The sequence below is a fragment of the Xyrauchen texanus genome, chromosome 30 (genome assembly GCF_025860055.1).
Source record: "Xyrauchen texanus isolate HMW12.3.18 chromosome 30, RBS_HiC_50CHRs, whole genome shotgun sequence".
Taxonomy (NCBI): domain Eukaryota; kingdom Metazoa; phylum Chordata; class Actinopteri; order Cypriniformes; family Catostomidae; genus Xyrauchen; species Xyrauchen texanus.
Window position 1 is genome coordinate 5819691 of NC_068305.1, and position 16667 is coordinate 5836357.

At 39.0% G+C, this 16667-nt stretch overlaps 1 protein-coding gene across 1 annotated transcript in view; it reads left to right on the top strand.

The window, feature by feature from the left end:
• The window catches only part of ttc13 (tetratricopeptide repeat domain 13), a 40732-nt gene extending 24148 nt beyond the window's left edge, over positions 1 to 16584 (top strand). The window contains exons 14-23 of the mRNA XM_052098587.1: positions 141 to 273; positions 451 to 543; positions 1394 to 1477; positions 1792 to 1876; positions 6895 to 7004; positions 7475 to 7610; positions 8087 to 8166; positions 14063 to 14141; positions 14606 to 14685; positions 15221 to 16584. Coding sequence (XP_051954547.1) covers positions 141 to 273; positions 451 to 543; positions 1394 to 1477; positions 1792 to 1876; positions 6895 to 7004; positions 7475 to 7610; positions 8087 to 8166; positions 14063 to 14141; positions 14606 to 14685; positions 15221 to 15335 — 995 coding nt within the window. The 3' untranslated portion in view covers positions 15336 to 16584. The remainder of the gene's footprint in view (positions 1 to 140; positions 274 to 450; positions 544 to 1393; positions 1478 to 1791; positions 1877 to 6894; positions 7005 to 7474; positions 7611 to 8086; positions 8167 to 14062; positions 14142 to 14605; positions 14686 to 15220) is intronic.
• The last annotated feature ends 83 nt before the right edge of the window (positions 16585 to 16667 follow it).

Consider the following 16667-nt stretch of genomic DNA (forward strand, 5'->3'; position numbering starts at 1 on the left):
TACACCACCACTTTGTGCTGGCAAGTAATGTACGCGGTCGTAGCGCATAGCGCTGCACTTTGCTCCCTCAAGAAAATAGAGCCCTGCATGTTTTTTTAGTCTATGCCTCTGATTAAGTTGCTTTGTGTGTGTTTGTATAGCGATGGGTTTGGCCACCATAGAGGTGATGCAGGCCATGCAGCGTACCTGGAGTAACTCAAAGGTTCGAGTCAATGGAAAGACCAGACAGCTGCAGTGGAGAGACATGTTTGATATCGCAGTGAAATGGAGAAGGTCAGACTCCAGCATATGTGCCTGAGAGCTTATCACACAGGTTTTCCTTAGGCTGTTATTAAGCATTTCACAGGCTTGCTGATTGGTGTGTGTGTGTGTGTGTGTGTGTGTGTGTGTGTGTGTGTGTGTGTGTGTGTGTGTGTGTGTGTGTGTGTGTGTGTGTGTGTGTGTGTGCAGAATTGCAGATCCAGACCAGCCTGTGTTGTGGTTGGATCAGATACCTGCCAGGACACTTAGCAGAGGATTTAACAACCACATAAACCTCATCAGGTGCCGTATCTGCCCTCAGCATGTCACTTCCTGTCCACACAGAATGTACTGCTGTCAGTCTTAAGTCTTAATAACTTTATAACAATCCTACCTTAGCAAATGTTACACACATGTAAGTTTCTTATTTAAGTCCTGTGACTTTAGGTAGTTTTTAAAATGTCACATAATTTTTTTCCAAATATACAGTAAAATATAATTGCCATGGGATTGTTGGATTTATCTATGTGGATTCAATAGTCAGCCGTCATTCCCATCATCATCATCATGTGTTGTGGACACGCTAGGAACCATTCTGTTCACTTAGACTCCATTTACACCTGGTATTAAGATGCGTCTCGGGTGAGCTGGTCCCTGCAAGTTGATTTCAGACACACTGAAGAAGATTCATGAAGTTCTTGTGTTTGTGTATGTATCCGCTTCTTTTCAGATCGGATGTTTTTTCCTTTTAAACTGCTCGTAACTGGCAAAGTTTAAACTCTTGTTTTAGCTCAGCGGTTGATTGACAGATGAGGGGTGGCTCTTCGCTGCTGCCATGATGCATTCAGGACGGATTAGTGTTTACGCCTCAAATGTGATGTGGTCATATGTGTTTTTACCACATTCGTATATGGTTTTTGCAAAATGTTTTAGACCTGTATTTAGAGCTGACCACATGTAATCGGATTATCAAAAACCCATCTTAATACCAGGTGTAAACGGGGTCTTACACTGATGTTTTTAGTTGTTCTCATTTTTTTTCCTTTTCAGTTGACTGTCAAGCATTTGCCTCCTAATCTAATGCACTGCCTACACAGTTTTTTTTAAGCTTTGTAAACTAAGTTTAGTTTTCGTTGTTGCTGTTGTTTCACAGGGGGCAGATCATCAATATCAGATATTTGGAATATTTCACTAGCATTCTCAGCTTTGTAAAGGACAGGATACTGGTTTATCACAGGTGAGACTCATTTTACTAACATAAACTGTACACATTCATGCATTCATTCACACACTTGGTTAATTCATTTGTTTATACTACTGATTCATTCATTCACACTCCTAGTTCATTTATTCATTAAAATACCTTGTTCATTAATTTACTCACCTTTCTCAGCCATTCATTCACACACTTCTATCACATACCTCATTCATTGATTTATTAACACATTTTGTTCATTCATATATACACCTCATTTAGTCATTTATTAATTCAGTCATTTATCGTTCATTCACCTTTTTCATTAATTAATTGGTGTCTCCTTTCTCCATCAGGGCGTATAACCCACAAGGTCTTCAGGAAGTGAAGCAGGCTCTGGAGAGTGTGAATAAAGTGGAGGACCTACTGCCCATCATGAAGGTAACATGACCATTAATCCCCATTGACACTGCCAGGGATTGATGGGGGCAGTGGTGGCTCAGTGGTTGAGGCTCAGGGTTACTGACCAGAAGGTCGGTGGTTCAATCCCCAGCACCACCAAGATGCCACTGTTCGGCCCTTAACCCTTTCTGCTCCAGGGGTGCCGTATCAAGGCTGACCCTGCACTCGGACCCCAGTTTAGCTGGGATATGTGAAAACTAATACATTTCACTGTATATATGCAAAAAATTGTGTGTATAATGTGTGACCAAAATAAAGGATTCTATTAAGGATTCTAGGATTCTAATGCTAGTCACTGGTTCTGTATGTAACTAGTGGGCGTTTCTACTGCTGTTGCTCTTACTGCACGTCTGGCCATAACTTTTGAAAATCTGAGCACAGATGAGACATATTGCAGGTAAAACTAAGATATCATTCTAATTTGGCAAGGAATCAAAACTTTGTGCATGGGAGAGTGTATATAAAAACTGCAAGAGTGCTTAATGCAGAATTGTATTAACAAGATGAACGATCTATCAATCAAACTTAGAATACTGTCTATTATTGACACGTCATTCTAATTTGTATAAGAATCGGTTCAGTTTCAGAGAACTCGAGCTGCGTATGATCGCTATTGGACACTGTCCGATTGTCATGTGGTCTGAAGCCATTATACAATCACAGCACTTTATTGGCTGATGGCGCTTAAGCGATGCCCCCTAGGGAGCTACATCACAGGCTCCATAAAGGTGCTCGCTTTTGTGCCATCGAGTCAGATTTACTGTTCTTCAGTACACGAATTGTCTAAGCCCGTGTTTGTTTTTTGCGACTCGCGTAGAAGCGATGAATATTTTTCTCTCCTTTTTGAGTGCCAAACATTATCTCCTTATCTGAATGCATCATTCCAGATCTTTAGCAGCCCACGGACCTCTGCTGTCAGCCATGGCTTCTGGTTGGCACGTGTGGTGATGGCTTGGTGATTGTAACATCATCATTGCACTTTCTGATTTAGTGTTGGGGTAGCATCCTCTGGCCATACTGTGATCCCTTTTTGAACTGGTTTGGTGAGTTTCAGAAGTGGTCTGTATGCTGGGATTAGAATAACAGAGATGTGATCTGAGTACCCGAGGTGGGGGCGGGGGCCTTGTATGCATTCTTTTACAATTGTGTAAACTAAGTCCAGTGTGTTGTTGTCCCTTGTTGCAAAGTTCACATGTTGGTAAAACTTTGGCAAGACTGTCTTTAAATTTGCGTGGTTGAATTCATCAGATACAATGGAAAAGCCATCAGGGTTGTTAGTTTGTTGCTCACTGATAGAGCTGTACAGTTCGCAAATAGCATTCCTGGCGTTGACACAAGGGGGAATATACACAGCCACAATAACAATGGCTGAAACGGTAGATAGAAGGGGCGATACTTCACAAACATGAACTCCACCAGTGATGTACAGTGTTTGGAGACTACCACAGCATTGTTACACCATCCTTTGTTAATATACACACAGGCCACCTCCGCGAGTCTTACCAGACAGCATTGTGTCCCTGTCTGCTTGGTAATAGGTTAGCCAGTGCAACTGAATGGCGGAGTCCGGGATGTTGTTGTTTAGCCACGTTTCGGTGAAAATGAACACCGAGCAATCCCTCATCTCACATAGTGTAGATTGAATATCATCCAGTTTATTGTCAAGTGAGCATACATTTGATAACAGGAGTGTTGGAAGAGCCAGTCTGGTGAGGTTAGCATTTAGACTAGCTGGTATACGTCCACGCTTGCATTTCCATCCTCTCTCACACCGCTTGTGATGCCTCCTTGTAGCACCAGTGGGCGAGGCTGTTGTCTCAGTGTCTGGCTTCTGCAGTAGGCAAAGGCTCCGTAGCTTCTCTGTGGTCACCGGTGAAGGGTTATAATTAAATGCACTACCGATTTCCAGAAGGCACTGGTGACTGTAGACATGTTGTAAAGTGGTTTCCTTATGTTTGAGCATTGAAGGAAAGCAGTTTGATGATTAAGGGAAGAGACTAAAAGACATAGAAACACCGTTTTTAGGACCCGGAGTAGCCACTGTGTCTGTCCGCACCGCCATAATGCAATAGAGGAGCAGCCTCTGCGTCTCTCTCATCTGTCTGTTCGAAGTGCTGCTCGCAGCAGATGGTATCAAGCATGGACCAGTGAGCCCAGCCACAGAACGAGGGGGCTGGAATAAGAGAATATCACCCAACTGAGTGATGGCAAACCAACTTGTAGTGTACTTTGTCAGTGGCAATATTCTCTCTGGATTCTATCAGGAGATGTGAGGTTTTTAAAAAAAAAAATTTATTTGCCCTTTTCGTGGATCAAGCGGGCGTTCTGGCGAGAGAAGAGACATGCACTGCTATCTCTGCTGCATTTTTCAATGGCGGAATGGATGTCGCTCTTTTCAGACAGCTGTTTGATTACACACGATGGTTTGTATTCCAACCAAGCGCATCGTGTTAGGAATGCCTTTGAGTTCACCGGTTCCATTTGGACTTTCTCTCGATTGATGCTAAGGCTGGCCGTCGCATTCTTCTGTGGGCACAGGTCAATGCACTATCTCTACGAGCCATACATGTTCCAGGTGGGTTGAGCTTAGGGGCGGATCTCCTATCCAGACAGGGTCTGATGCCTGGAGAAATTGACATTAGATCCTCAGATTATGGAACATATCTGGAGGAGGTTTGGCAGAGCAGAAGCAGACCTGTTCGCTTCAAGCGAGACATCGCACTGTCCCCTTTGGTTTTCTCTCTCGCCCCTGGCACCACTGGGCATCGATACGCTGTTGCATCAGTGGCCAAGAGCATGTCTTTACTCATTTCCACTGATCAGTGTGCTGCACACAGTTCTGCAGAGGGTTCGGGAGGATCGGGTTCGGCTTCTGTTAGTGGCGCTGTATTGGCTGTCTCAAGTATGATTTTTGACTCTGGTGTCTCTCCTGGAAAAGACAACTTGGGAGATTCCAGTCAGAGCGAACATGTTATCTCAGGCTCGGGGCAGCATTTGGCACCCCTGGCCAGATTTGTGGAAGTTATTGGTGTAGCCCCTCAACTAGGTGCTTTTTTGAATGATGGGTTATCCCCTGCTGTGGTTGATAACATTCTAAATGCTAGAGCTCTATCACCGAGGAGGCTATATATTTAAGTGAAAATCCAATTCACTGCCCTGTCGGTACAGTGCTGGAATTTTTGCAGGAGTGTTTCAGGACCGGGTTGCCTTGGCAAAGCTTAAAGTCTATATTGCTGCTATAGCGGCTGAACATGCACTTATAAATGGAGTCTCTGTTGGTTGACATTCTCTTCTCTCACTTCATGGGTGGGGTACGCAGGCTTAGAACCGTCCTGTCCATGTTCCTTTATTGGATTTATCTGTTGTTTTAGAGGCACTCTCGGGTGCTCCGTTTGAGCCCTTGTCAACAGTTACTGATAAGTTGTTGACTCTCAAGACAGCACTGCTAGTTGCATTGGCATCATTTAAGAGAGTCTGTGATTTGCATGCCCTGTAGGTCAACCCTTTGTGAATGGATTTTGCTCCAGTGTATCCAAAGTTTGTGTTAAGACCTCGTTTTGGCTATTTGCCCAAGGTTATTTCTATGTTGTTTTGCTCACAGACCATTACATTTCAGGCTTTCTCTCCTCCCCCATTTAAGTCAAAGGAGCATAAAATGATATATTATTTGCCCATTTGGGGAACTGCGAGTTTATGTTGATGCTGCATAGCTGCACAGGCTCGTGTCTTTTGCAGACACAATGGCGAAAAAGCGAGCACCTTTATGGAGCCCGTGGCGTAACTCCCTAGAGGGTGTCGCTTAAGCGATTGTAAAAGGGCTTCAGACTAGGGCTGTCAACTTGAAAGATAAACGAAGTTCAAATTTTTTCCTTAAATATTTAAAAACAATTTAATAATATTTGAATTTTAAAGTCAGTTTTTTTCATTGACGTTGAAATGCCACATTGTTTTTTTATTCATTACAGTGTATGTAGGGTAGCAATATTCCCAGATAGCAGTGGTATTCGGCTGAACTCGATGGATAAGTGGCTCAGACTATGAGCCCAGGCAAGAGGCTGTTCAAATAGACTGAACAGAACAGAACGCGAGGATCTCGACACACATTTCCAAGTTGAACTCCTTTCCTGAATAAGCTTTTAAAAAACTCATTGCTTAATCTGAAAAATGCTTATTAAGAGAGCAAGTACCCCCACCAACTTTAAGGGGCTGTTCACTCCAAACGCTTTTGCAAATCATCCATTTGTTTTTATTTGTTTTTCTGATTTTGATTTTGTAGAATGCACAGTTTTAGCATTCAAAAAGTTTTATCACATCTAGATGCCAACTGTCAATATTGCTCTCATCGCCTGAAGTCATCAGCTCCCATTGAAAGTTAATGAGATTCTGTCTCTTTGTCACTGCATGTAGTTGGCGGTGTGATTAGGACTTTAAATATGACCGGCAGAAAAGTTTAACAGCTGTTTATCATAGTGTTCTTATCCACATCTCAGTAAAGCATGAGCTGGATGATTTATGTGACAAAAAACTCAATCAGATTTCAATAAAATCTTTGTTGAGACACGCACTGACTCAATAGTGACTTTCCAACATTGTTTGTCTAATGTGAATCTGAGAAATACCTTCAGTATGTAACAGGCTGATTATGATGATTATGAGTGTTTAATCTAGGATTAGGCTAAAACTGTAAACCTGCTCTAAATATGAACAGTTGATGAGAAAGACTGCAGAATGTTTATTGTTTATTTCATTTCTACAATTGCATGGGTCTCATTTGCTACAATTGAATTATATTATGTAAAAATTGCAAAATAGAAGCATTGTCATTAGTTGTCTTTGGACCCCGCTGTATCAGTGTTATACAGTATCATCCATCCAGCCAAGATATATCGGTCAACTACTGTATATCACTGAGAATAAATAGTTCTTAGTTCTGAATACAGGAGAAGGTGCTGTGAATGTTTCTCTGATGTATTTCACTGTGATTTGTCTATCTGAAGCAATTCAACAGTAAAACCAGAGACGGCTTCACAGTTAACTCAAAAGTACACAGTATGAAGGATCCTGGAAAAGAATATGACGGTTTTACCATCACCATCACTGGAGATCGGTGAGAACTTCCACCTAAACCATTCTAAAGCATCCTGCATGCAAAGTTCATTATGTTCTAGCTATATTTTCAGTGTATTCTGGTTTTGAAAATAAAAACCAGAATACCTATACATACAAAGTAAAAATACCTATACATCTTTAAAACATAATTTGCCATTGAGGTAAAAAAAAAAAAAAAAAATGAATTCAGAGGGAAAACAAGTTTATTTTTTATTCAGAAGTGAATGCTTGGCCAAACACACATGACTTTCAATTTTTATTTTTATTTTAGAGCACAAAAGGAGAAATATTATAAAATGTTCTCTGCTCTTCTACAGAATGAGGTCTGGGGCTGTTGAGGCCCACATGAAAGCACAATAAAATAGCTTTAAAAGAAATCTCCAGCTATGTAGCCAGAATAGTTTGCATTCACAGTGCAGCAGGATTTATTTTGTGTCTTATGGCATTACTTTCATGTGTATGTGTTAGAGTGGGCAATATGTTGTTTTCTGTGGAGACTCAGACCACAGATGAGAGGACACAGCAGTATCAGTCAGAGATTGATGCTCTCTACAAAGATCTCACTGCCAAAGGCAAAACCCTCATGCTCTCAACTGAACTAGGGGTGAGAACCCTGTTTTTCTTGACTTGTACTTCTGACTGGTTAACTTGCCTTTCTATCTTCTGTCTTTCTATCAGTCTCTCTTTATAGCTCAAATATTCCAACACCAAACTACAAATGTGTTATATTTAATCAAATGGCCATTATTACAATGATTGATTATTTTTTTTATAAAAATTAGTAATTCACAGATTTTGTATAGTAGAATTTATGGTGGACAAAATATCATAACCATTTCTCCGCTTTTTTCCCCATATGCCCAATTCCCAATGCACTCAAGGTCCTTGAGCACTTGTTTCTTTTTTTTTCATACTCCTTTGAATTTTGGGCCATTATTTTGCAGCACTCATGTTACTGTCTCCTTTGGATGAAGTACTAATATGGCATATATATATATATAATCTAGAGAACTATATCTAGATTTAGTTTTAATTTAAATTTTGAGTTCTAATTTGTTGATTTGTCCCCCCCCCCTTTAGGATGCAGATGCAGTGTGTAATTTAATTCTGTCTTTGGTGTATTACTTCTGTAATCTCATGCCACTGTCCAGAGGCTCCAGGTAAAAAAAAAAATTACACTGTCTGTTTACAGAGAGTTTATGCACTAGATGTGAATTCCATTGTCTGCTGCTCACTATACGTCATCCCCCTGTGCACATACTTCTGTGGAATTTCATTGTATGGACCTGTAGTATTTCCATTTAAAACATAAAAATGTAAATAAATCACTTTACAAATTGACAAACATTTAAAATTGACATTTAAAACTATTTGTATGATGATGGGCTAGGGCTGACGATTTAACGTTAATTTAGTGTAATTTAACACAATAAAAAAATTAACACAATCATGCCCCGTAAATTCCACAAATGAATCTTCTTACCATCAAAGCAATTCAAGCTTGATGTTTTTTGTGAATCTGTGGCACTAAGGGGCAGGCAACATGCCTGGTCAAACCAAGAGAGCAGGCAGCGTATCCCTACACAGACTCGCTTTTGTGCTGAAAGACAGCTTAACAGAGTACAATAGAATGCAGGGATCTCAAGATGCGTTTTTTTTAGAGCAGAGTCACATGACGCCATGCGAGGGTCGGATGCGTGAGCAGCGAGCTCTGCGCATTTTGCTAGTTTTTAATCCTTTTTTTGTCATAAAACGGTGAGATTCGATACATGCTGATTCTTAACTGTTTTATGAAGACAATATGTCAAAGAATTTAAAATCCTTAGGCTCTGGAGATATTACAAGACACCGCGCTCAAGCTGATACACCAGACAGGCCCGGAGACCAGGGACTCGTGTTGGATGGTGCGGTGGGATAAATTCAGTGTCAGCTGTCCAGTATGTCTGTAATGCTGACGAAAGTCATCGCAGACTTTGAGGATTTGGCTGTAATACGTCGATTGATTACTTCCATGGAAGCGGAAGTCTCTGTGTTGGTTACAAGATTGTTGGATGTTGAAAAACTGATCAATTATTTGGAGTCATCGGAGAGGGAAGTCCTGAGCATGATTAAGGCAGAGATATGGTGAAATTCCTAGATGAGCTCTTTCCGAGTCTGCTCGAAATGACATAAGCCATAAGCTGGAAACCGAGCGAGCTCACAGATCCGTGGAGGGAGACAGGCCCTGATCAATTTTGGCCAAATTTCTGAGATCATTCGATAAAGAAATGTTACGCAAGAGTAAAAGAAAGATTTCTTGGAAGAACCACAAGATTTTCTTGTTCCCAGACTTTGTGAGTTCAACGAGAGAAACGTGATCGATTCAAGGAATGCAAGAAACTCTTAAATCAACGGAAGATCGCGTTTGCTCTGGTGTTTCCGGCCAAACTGAGAATAGATGCTAAGGATGGCCATAGAGAATTTACATTCGCACAGCAAGCTCTGTCATTCATAAAAACATTGGAATGAGAAAGCCCTTTGGTGATTTTCATGTTGTTGTTTAGCGGGCCTAACTCACTGAACATACACTCGACTGCCCAAGTAAACTGGGTGCCTCCTTTGTTTCATTTTGTGCTGGTTCCGCTAGCGGCTGGAGCTTGTTCTGTGGAGGAACAGTTATATGGATGAGTCTACGCTTTTTTGTGTTTATTACGCTTATTGGCTGGATTTTGTTTTATAGATTATATTTTATGTAATTCTGTCTCACAAAATCTGTATAGAAACTCCGAGCTTGAGCAATCTGACGGCAAAGTTGTCGTGGGGACTCTCGTAGGTTTACATAGACTGTTTGAGTTTAAAGGGATGGACGCCAGTTGGCGCTGTCGTGCGCAGGGTTAATGCGCATGTTTTTCTGTTTGTTTGGTTAGGGGTGAGGTTTGGGGTTTGATTGTTACATTAATGTTGGAATGTGTTCTTTATAATTTTTGTATGTCAGTGTTTAATGTTAATATGAGTGGATTGTCTCTCTCCACGTGAATTGTGAATGGGTTGGGGCACCCCATAAAAAGAAGGAAGGCTATTTCTTTTCTTAAAAGTAATAAATATGATGTAGTGTTTCTTCAAAAAACATATCTTTCCCCACAGGAAGCTGAAAAATTTGGGAAGATATGGGGTGGACATGCTTTCTTTAGTGCTGGCTCAAATAAGAGTAGGGGACTCATTATATAGATAATTAAGCATCTACAATTCAAATGTCTCAAACAGATTAAAGATAAATTAGGAAGAGCCATTATTGTTTTAGTGCAGAGGCAGAGCTGAAGCACTGAATGTCGTCTGATGGCCTCAGAGAATTGACCTGATTGAAATACAGATATAATACTATTTTGTAGTGGAAGGTGGAGTTTTGGCTATTCAGGTCAAGACAGTCATTCTTTTGAGTTGGGGGACAAAGCAGGGAAGCCTTTGGGTAGATACATAAAGCAGAGAGAGTGTTTTCTGCCGTTCCCTCAGTGAAATCTGCTGGTTGGGATGGTGATCGGCGAGGGGATTAAGGCCTTGCCTTCAGGTAAGGCTCCGGGGCCAGATGGTTTTGCTGCTGAATCTTTAGATTTTATGCTACAGAATTGGCTCTAATTTGTTAGAAGTTTATACTGAATTATTAAAGAATGGAAAGCTTCCGCCAACCACGACACAAGCCTGGATCAGTCTGATCCTTAAAAAGGACAAAGATCCAAGCATAGGTAAGAGTTGCCTTCCATTTTCCCTGATCCGGCTAGACATAAAAAATATTGTAAAAATTTTTAGCTCACCGATTAAGTATGTTATGACATCTCTTATACATATAGATCAGGTGGGGTTTATTTGGGACTGCAGCTCTTCTGATAACCTTAGGTATTTCATCAATATTATATGGTCAGCGGCGAATTATCAGTATCCAGTCGCGGCAATCTCACTTGACGCCGAAAAGGTATATGGTAGAATGGGATTATATTTTTAAGATTTTGGAAATATATGTTCAGAAATACTTTTATTGGATGGATTAAGTTACTTTATAGACACCCGGTAGCTGCGGTACAAACATATATATATTAATTTCAGATTATTTTACTCCAGATAGGGGCACCCGGCAGGGTTGCCCTCTTTCCCAATTATTGTTCTGTCTTGCCCTGGAACCGTTAGCAGCCGCGATAACAAGGGAAGATGATTTTCCAGGGGTGGTGGCGGGAGGCATGATGCATAAGCTTTTGCTTTACGCAGATTATATTTTATTATTCGTCTCTAAACCAATTAGATCTATATATAATTATTAATTCCTTTTCTAAGTTCTCTGGATACAAAGTCAATTGTTCTAAATACAAAGCTATGGCTCTGACAGCATACTGCCCGGTAACGGCTTTCCAGCCGGGCACCTTCCAGTGACCTAAACAGGGCAATAAGTATTTGGGCATTTTATTCCCAGCATATTTGTCTGATTTAGTTTTAGATTTAGACCCCTTAATAAAAATGTTTTTCAAGCGATGTGGGCAGGTGGGCTTCATTACATTTATCTATGATTGGGAAGGTTAATGTTATTAAAATTAATTGTATTCCAAAATTCAACTACCTGCTACAATCTCTCGCTGTAGATGTCCCCCTTTCTTATTTCAAGCAATTTGATAGCATAGCGAAGTCCTTCATTTGGAATGATAAGCGTCCCAGATTACAATTCAATAAGATACATGGGCTGATTGACAAAGGTGGGCTAGGCCTACCTAAGATTTTGTTTTATTACTATGCATTTGGTCTCAGACATTTGGCCCATTGGTCGCATCCACCTGAAAGAGCCCCTCCCTGGTTTTATATTGAACAGGAAGTTCTTGCCCCTATTTTGCCATTGCTAAGCCTTTTTTATCAAACTAATCAGAGAAGTTAAGTTGCACCCGTTATCTTGCATTTGTACTCGGTATGGAGAAAAGTGTCCAGTGTGATTAATTCTGACATTTAAATGTTGCCTCAAGCGTATGGCTGAACCCTAAATTATGTATTAATAAGTCCCCTTTCTGCTAATCGGAGTGAATTGTGAGGGGGGTTATTACACTCGGTGACCTTTATGAGAGTGGAGTGTTGAGATCTTTTGAGAATTTGGCTCATCGTTTTGGGATTGCCAGATCTCAGGTATTTACAGCTGCACCATCTGCTCTGTATTGTTTTTGGGCGCAGCACCCACCCCCCAAAGCGGCGGATACTCTGGGAGAGGTGATTACTGCTTTTGGAAAAGGTTGTGAGGCATCAGTGTATTACTCCCTGCTAATTCAGAGTTTGGGGGATGGAGATTTAACTTTTATTAAGAGATTATTGGAGGAAGATGTATACTTTGTATTGGAGGAATGAGTGTAGGCTAGGATTATAAATAATGTAATGTCTACATCTAGAGATGCAAGGGTTGCCTTATGCAATTTAAGATTTTACATAAATTTTATTGGACCCCCTCTAGATTATATAGGCTTGGTCTTAAAGACACACCCACCTGCTGGTGATGTCAATCAGAAGTTGGAGACACAATCCATGTCTTTTTGGGGTGTGTTAAGATCCTAGATTTTTGGTTGAAGGTTCAGTTATTTGTGTGATGTTTTGTGCACTCAAATGTTATTTTGCCACAGACTTTGCATTTTGGGTGATGGGCGGTCATAAATTTGCGGGACAAATAAATAAAATATTGGGTTCTGATTAGTATTATGATTGGCAGACAAATTATTTTAAGGGGTTGGAAGTCGGACGGAGCGCCATACGGAGTGGTGTGTGGAGATGGGGAGGGTGGCAGCTTTTGAGGGAGTGGCAGGAAGAACGCTGGGGTATGGGGACTTGTGTATTAGAAAGTGAGTTAGGTATTTGTCGGTTTTAGTGGACTCTTGGGGAAGGGATGGGGAGAGAGAAGTTTAGTTTATTATATATATTGTTTATTGTATGTTTATTATATATTTTAAAAAGAAAGTGTGTGTGTGTGTTCGTTTGTTCGTTCATGTGACCACGTGACCACGGGGGTGTTCGTTGGGGGTTAGGGTGGGGTTGGTGTTTGGGGAGGGATATTAGTGGGGGTTATAAGTTGCATGTTGATTTGGTGTGTATGTGTTATCTTTTTCTCTATTGTCTTTTTCTTTGAATCAATAATTTGTTTTTATTACAGATATAAAATTAGTTTCAAACTACATTTAACTTGACACAGCATCCTAAAAACACAGTGTTTATGACTAGAGTCGCTGAAAACTTGTGAGATGAGGCAAAAGCTTCCATCTAACATGAGTACAAAGACCAACCATTAAAAATAGCGCAGACGGAAGTAGTCAATAAAAAGATTATGTTCATGTATGGAAATAAAACAAACAACATTTAGATTTTTAAAGCCACTTTTTGTATTGTCTAAATGCTTTTCCATTGCCACAATATACAAGTATGTATATGGTTTAATGTTTTTGAATTATCGGAATTATAATATATTCTGAATTATCTATCTTTATTAGGGGAGCTTTCTCATTAAAAGTTAATGTGCATTTAATTTGATTGATTAATCAGAACATTGTGTTATTAATTCGATTAAGAAGTTGTATTTAAAATTATATTATATTTATGAATCATTTAACATTTAATTCACAAAAAGAATTTGAAGTTCATTAGTTGAATCCACGTGGTCAACTGTTCTGTAACTTTTGTTTTGTGATTTTTCTCCCCAATTTAGAATGCCCAATTCCCAAAGTCCTCGTGGTGGCGTAGTGACTCGCCTCAGTCTGGCTGGCAGAGGACGAACATTTTATACAGAATTGGCAAATGGATAAAAAGACAAGAAATTAGCAAATGCCTTTTAAATGCAATTTAAAAGTTGTATTTTAAAATAATGTTCTAAATTATCATTTTTAAATGTCAATTTAAAATATTTGTCAATTTGTAAAGGGAATTTATTTACTTTTTTAATTAATGTATTAAAGTGGTTCTTCTTCATATAGGACATGGTTGATTGTAAAATAGGGCCATAATGATGATGATGATAAGATAAAGTTAAAACCTTTAAACATGTGATGTTTAAATTCTCTCATACTCCTGCAGTGTTGTGGCATACTCTGTTGTCATGGGAGCACTAATGGCCAGCAGGAAAGAGGTGCTGGGCCGGATCCCATCTGGAAAGGTAAATACACTGCTGTTGTTATAAAACAAATCAAATCAAACACATCAATAATGTCAAATCAATCAAATCACTTTATTGTCACTCAACCATATACACAAGAGCAACTGTGGGTGAAAGTTTTTTAAACACTTTTAACATTGTTTTTATTAGCAATTGATGCATCTGTTGTAATCAGGGTTCCCACAGTCATGGAAAACCTGGAAATATCAGGGAATATTTAAATTGAGATTCTCAAGCTTGGAAAGTCATGGAAATTTCTAGTCTATATTTTAAATCTACAATTATTTGGTTATGCTCTGATCTAAAATATTTAATTAGCTAAAAATTGCTCCTTGTGAGTGTATTTGCTTTAGAAGGATTTTTTAATCTTAAATGATCCATCATGAATGACTGGAAAAGTCATGGACATTCATTGGTCAAAAGGTGTGGGAACCTTGTGTAAACTATTTGTGGTTTGTCACCAGCTGTTTGACTTTGAGGCAATGACCACAGCCAGTCCTGATCGCTTCAGTAAGACAGTCAAAAGCTGGATGAACTTAAAGAGGTGAGACAAAAGCTATATGACATCTGTATGCTTCACCTGAATTCCCTGCAAGTATTTTTGTTTACTGATGCATGTTTACTGATGCAAGAATCACTATAGCGCTGTTTGTGTGTTTAAACCTTTAAGTTGCTAATAAGTTACTGTAGCTTATACTTACGGGTTACGGACTTTAACAAACTCTAAGAATTAAAATTGTGTGCATAACTCGTCACATTGTGTGGCTTTTTGGGAGATATGTGTATTACTTTTCTAATTGAACCAACTTTCAATGTTTGCTTGACGGACAATAAAACAGATAAAAAAACAATCCCATTGATTTACACTGGAGGAGGGACCAGAGTCATCTAGAGCTAGAATATTATATAGACTTGGGGGTGGGTTCATTTTACTTGGGCCAGCAACAAACACCCTAGCAACCGCATAGCAACACACTGGTTGCCAGCCACAACACTGTAGCATTTTGGTGGCACATTTTGCACAAGCAAGAACCACTCACATTTGTGAAAACCTTGTTTTTTCTCTCTCTTCAAACTAGTTTGCCGAGTTGGTACCAGAACATTCCATCGGTTTCAGAGACGTTCCAATTCACAAGGACCATGATTGAAGTTCTGAACACAGACTCGTCTTCACACTGTCCCAAGAAATCTTGAACTTGAAATGCCATCCAGTTATTGAAAAAATACAGTAAAGAGTCACTTTGCTAAGTGAATCTTTGCTCATAGTTCTCACTTTTGCATTGGTTGAGTTTTTACATATCCAATTTAAATTGAAATCCAATTGTTTTTGTTTATTTTACTTTAAAATAGTTATAATATTTTCAAGGTTGATTCCGTTTTATTCAAGTTTTAGATTACATTTTACAAATGTATTCTGCCATTTATCATGTCATTTAAAGAAACGGTTCACTCAAAATTGAAAATTTTCATTCACTTCTCCAAATCCAAATTATGTAAATTTTTCCACTAAACACAAAAGGATATTTTTTTTAAGAATATGCTTTTCCATATAATTAAAGTGACCTGACGAATGGGGATGTCAAGTTAAAAATGAAAAAACAAAGCAGCAAGTATTCCATACCACTTCTGCACTATATTCCAGGTCTTCTGAATTCATACGATAGCTTTGTGTGAGAAGCAAACTACTTATTTACTGATAATGTATCCCCTGCCAAAAAAAAAGTATTTCTTTATAGTTTGGCTATTGCAAGAATCTGTTTTCACACTTCAAGCTGTTAAAAAAAGCAGAAAATGTAGCAGAAGTTTAATGAAAATGTTAGATAAATGTCCTTCATTTACAAAAAATTTTGTTTTTGAGACATTCATTTTTTTGTTTTTAGAGTTGAATCTGTGACATTGCAGAGATTTTCTTTGTTGAATTAACTAAGCAATATTCTTCAGTTTTGAGTTCCATTGAGTACTTTAACACAGTGAGGAAAGATGTTTGCAAATGTGTTTGTTTAAAAATAGGACATAAGTTGTATTGCCATGTTCATTGTCCACACTGGCTGGTGTAACTCTTTTTGTTGTATCTATTTAATGGCTAAATGGTGTGCATCAGATTCTGGAGATATTAATTAGATTTTTAGGAACACTGGGAACAGTTGCACCTCAAAGAAAGACTCTCTTTGTTGCACTCATTACATCCTTAATTGTATTTTAGAAGTGTATTAAGGTGGACCATTTTAAATATTTTATTTTTCTGTTTTCCTATTAATTTCATGGTTGGTGCTTTAATTTATTTTCCAGTGAAAAATTAAAGAAAAGCAGTGAGTTTTCTTTTTCAGAAAGGGGAACGAAAATCAGGTTCTTTAACGGCAAAAAAGAAAAAAAACTTGAAAATGTACAAATCTGTGATTTTCATTTGATGGGAAAGAGCCACAGTCAATAAAATGAGTTGAATGAAAACATAAATAGTCCTTTTATTGCATTTCTTGTGGGGATTGTAGGCAGGACATTATGCATGGAAGATTATATCTGGCCAAA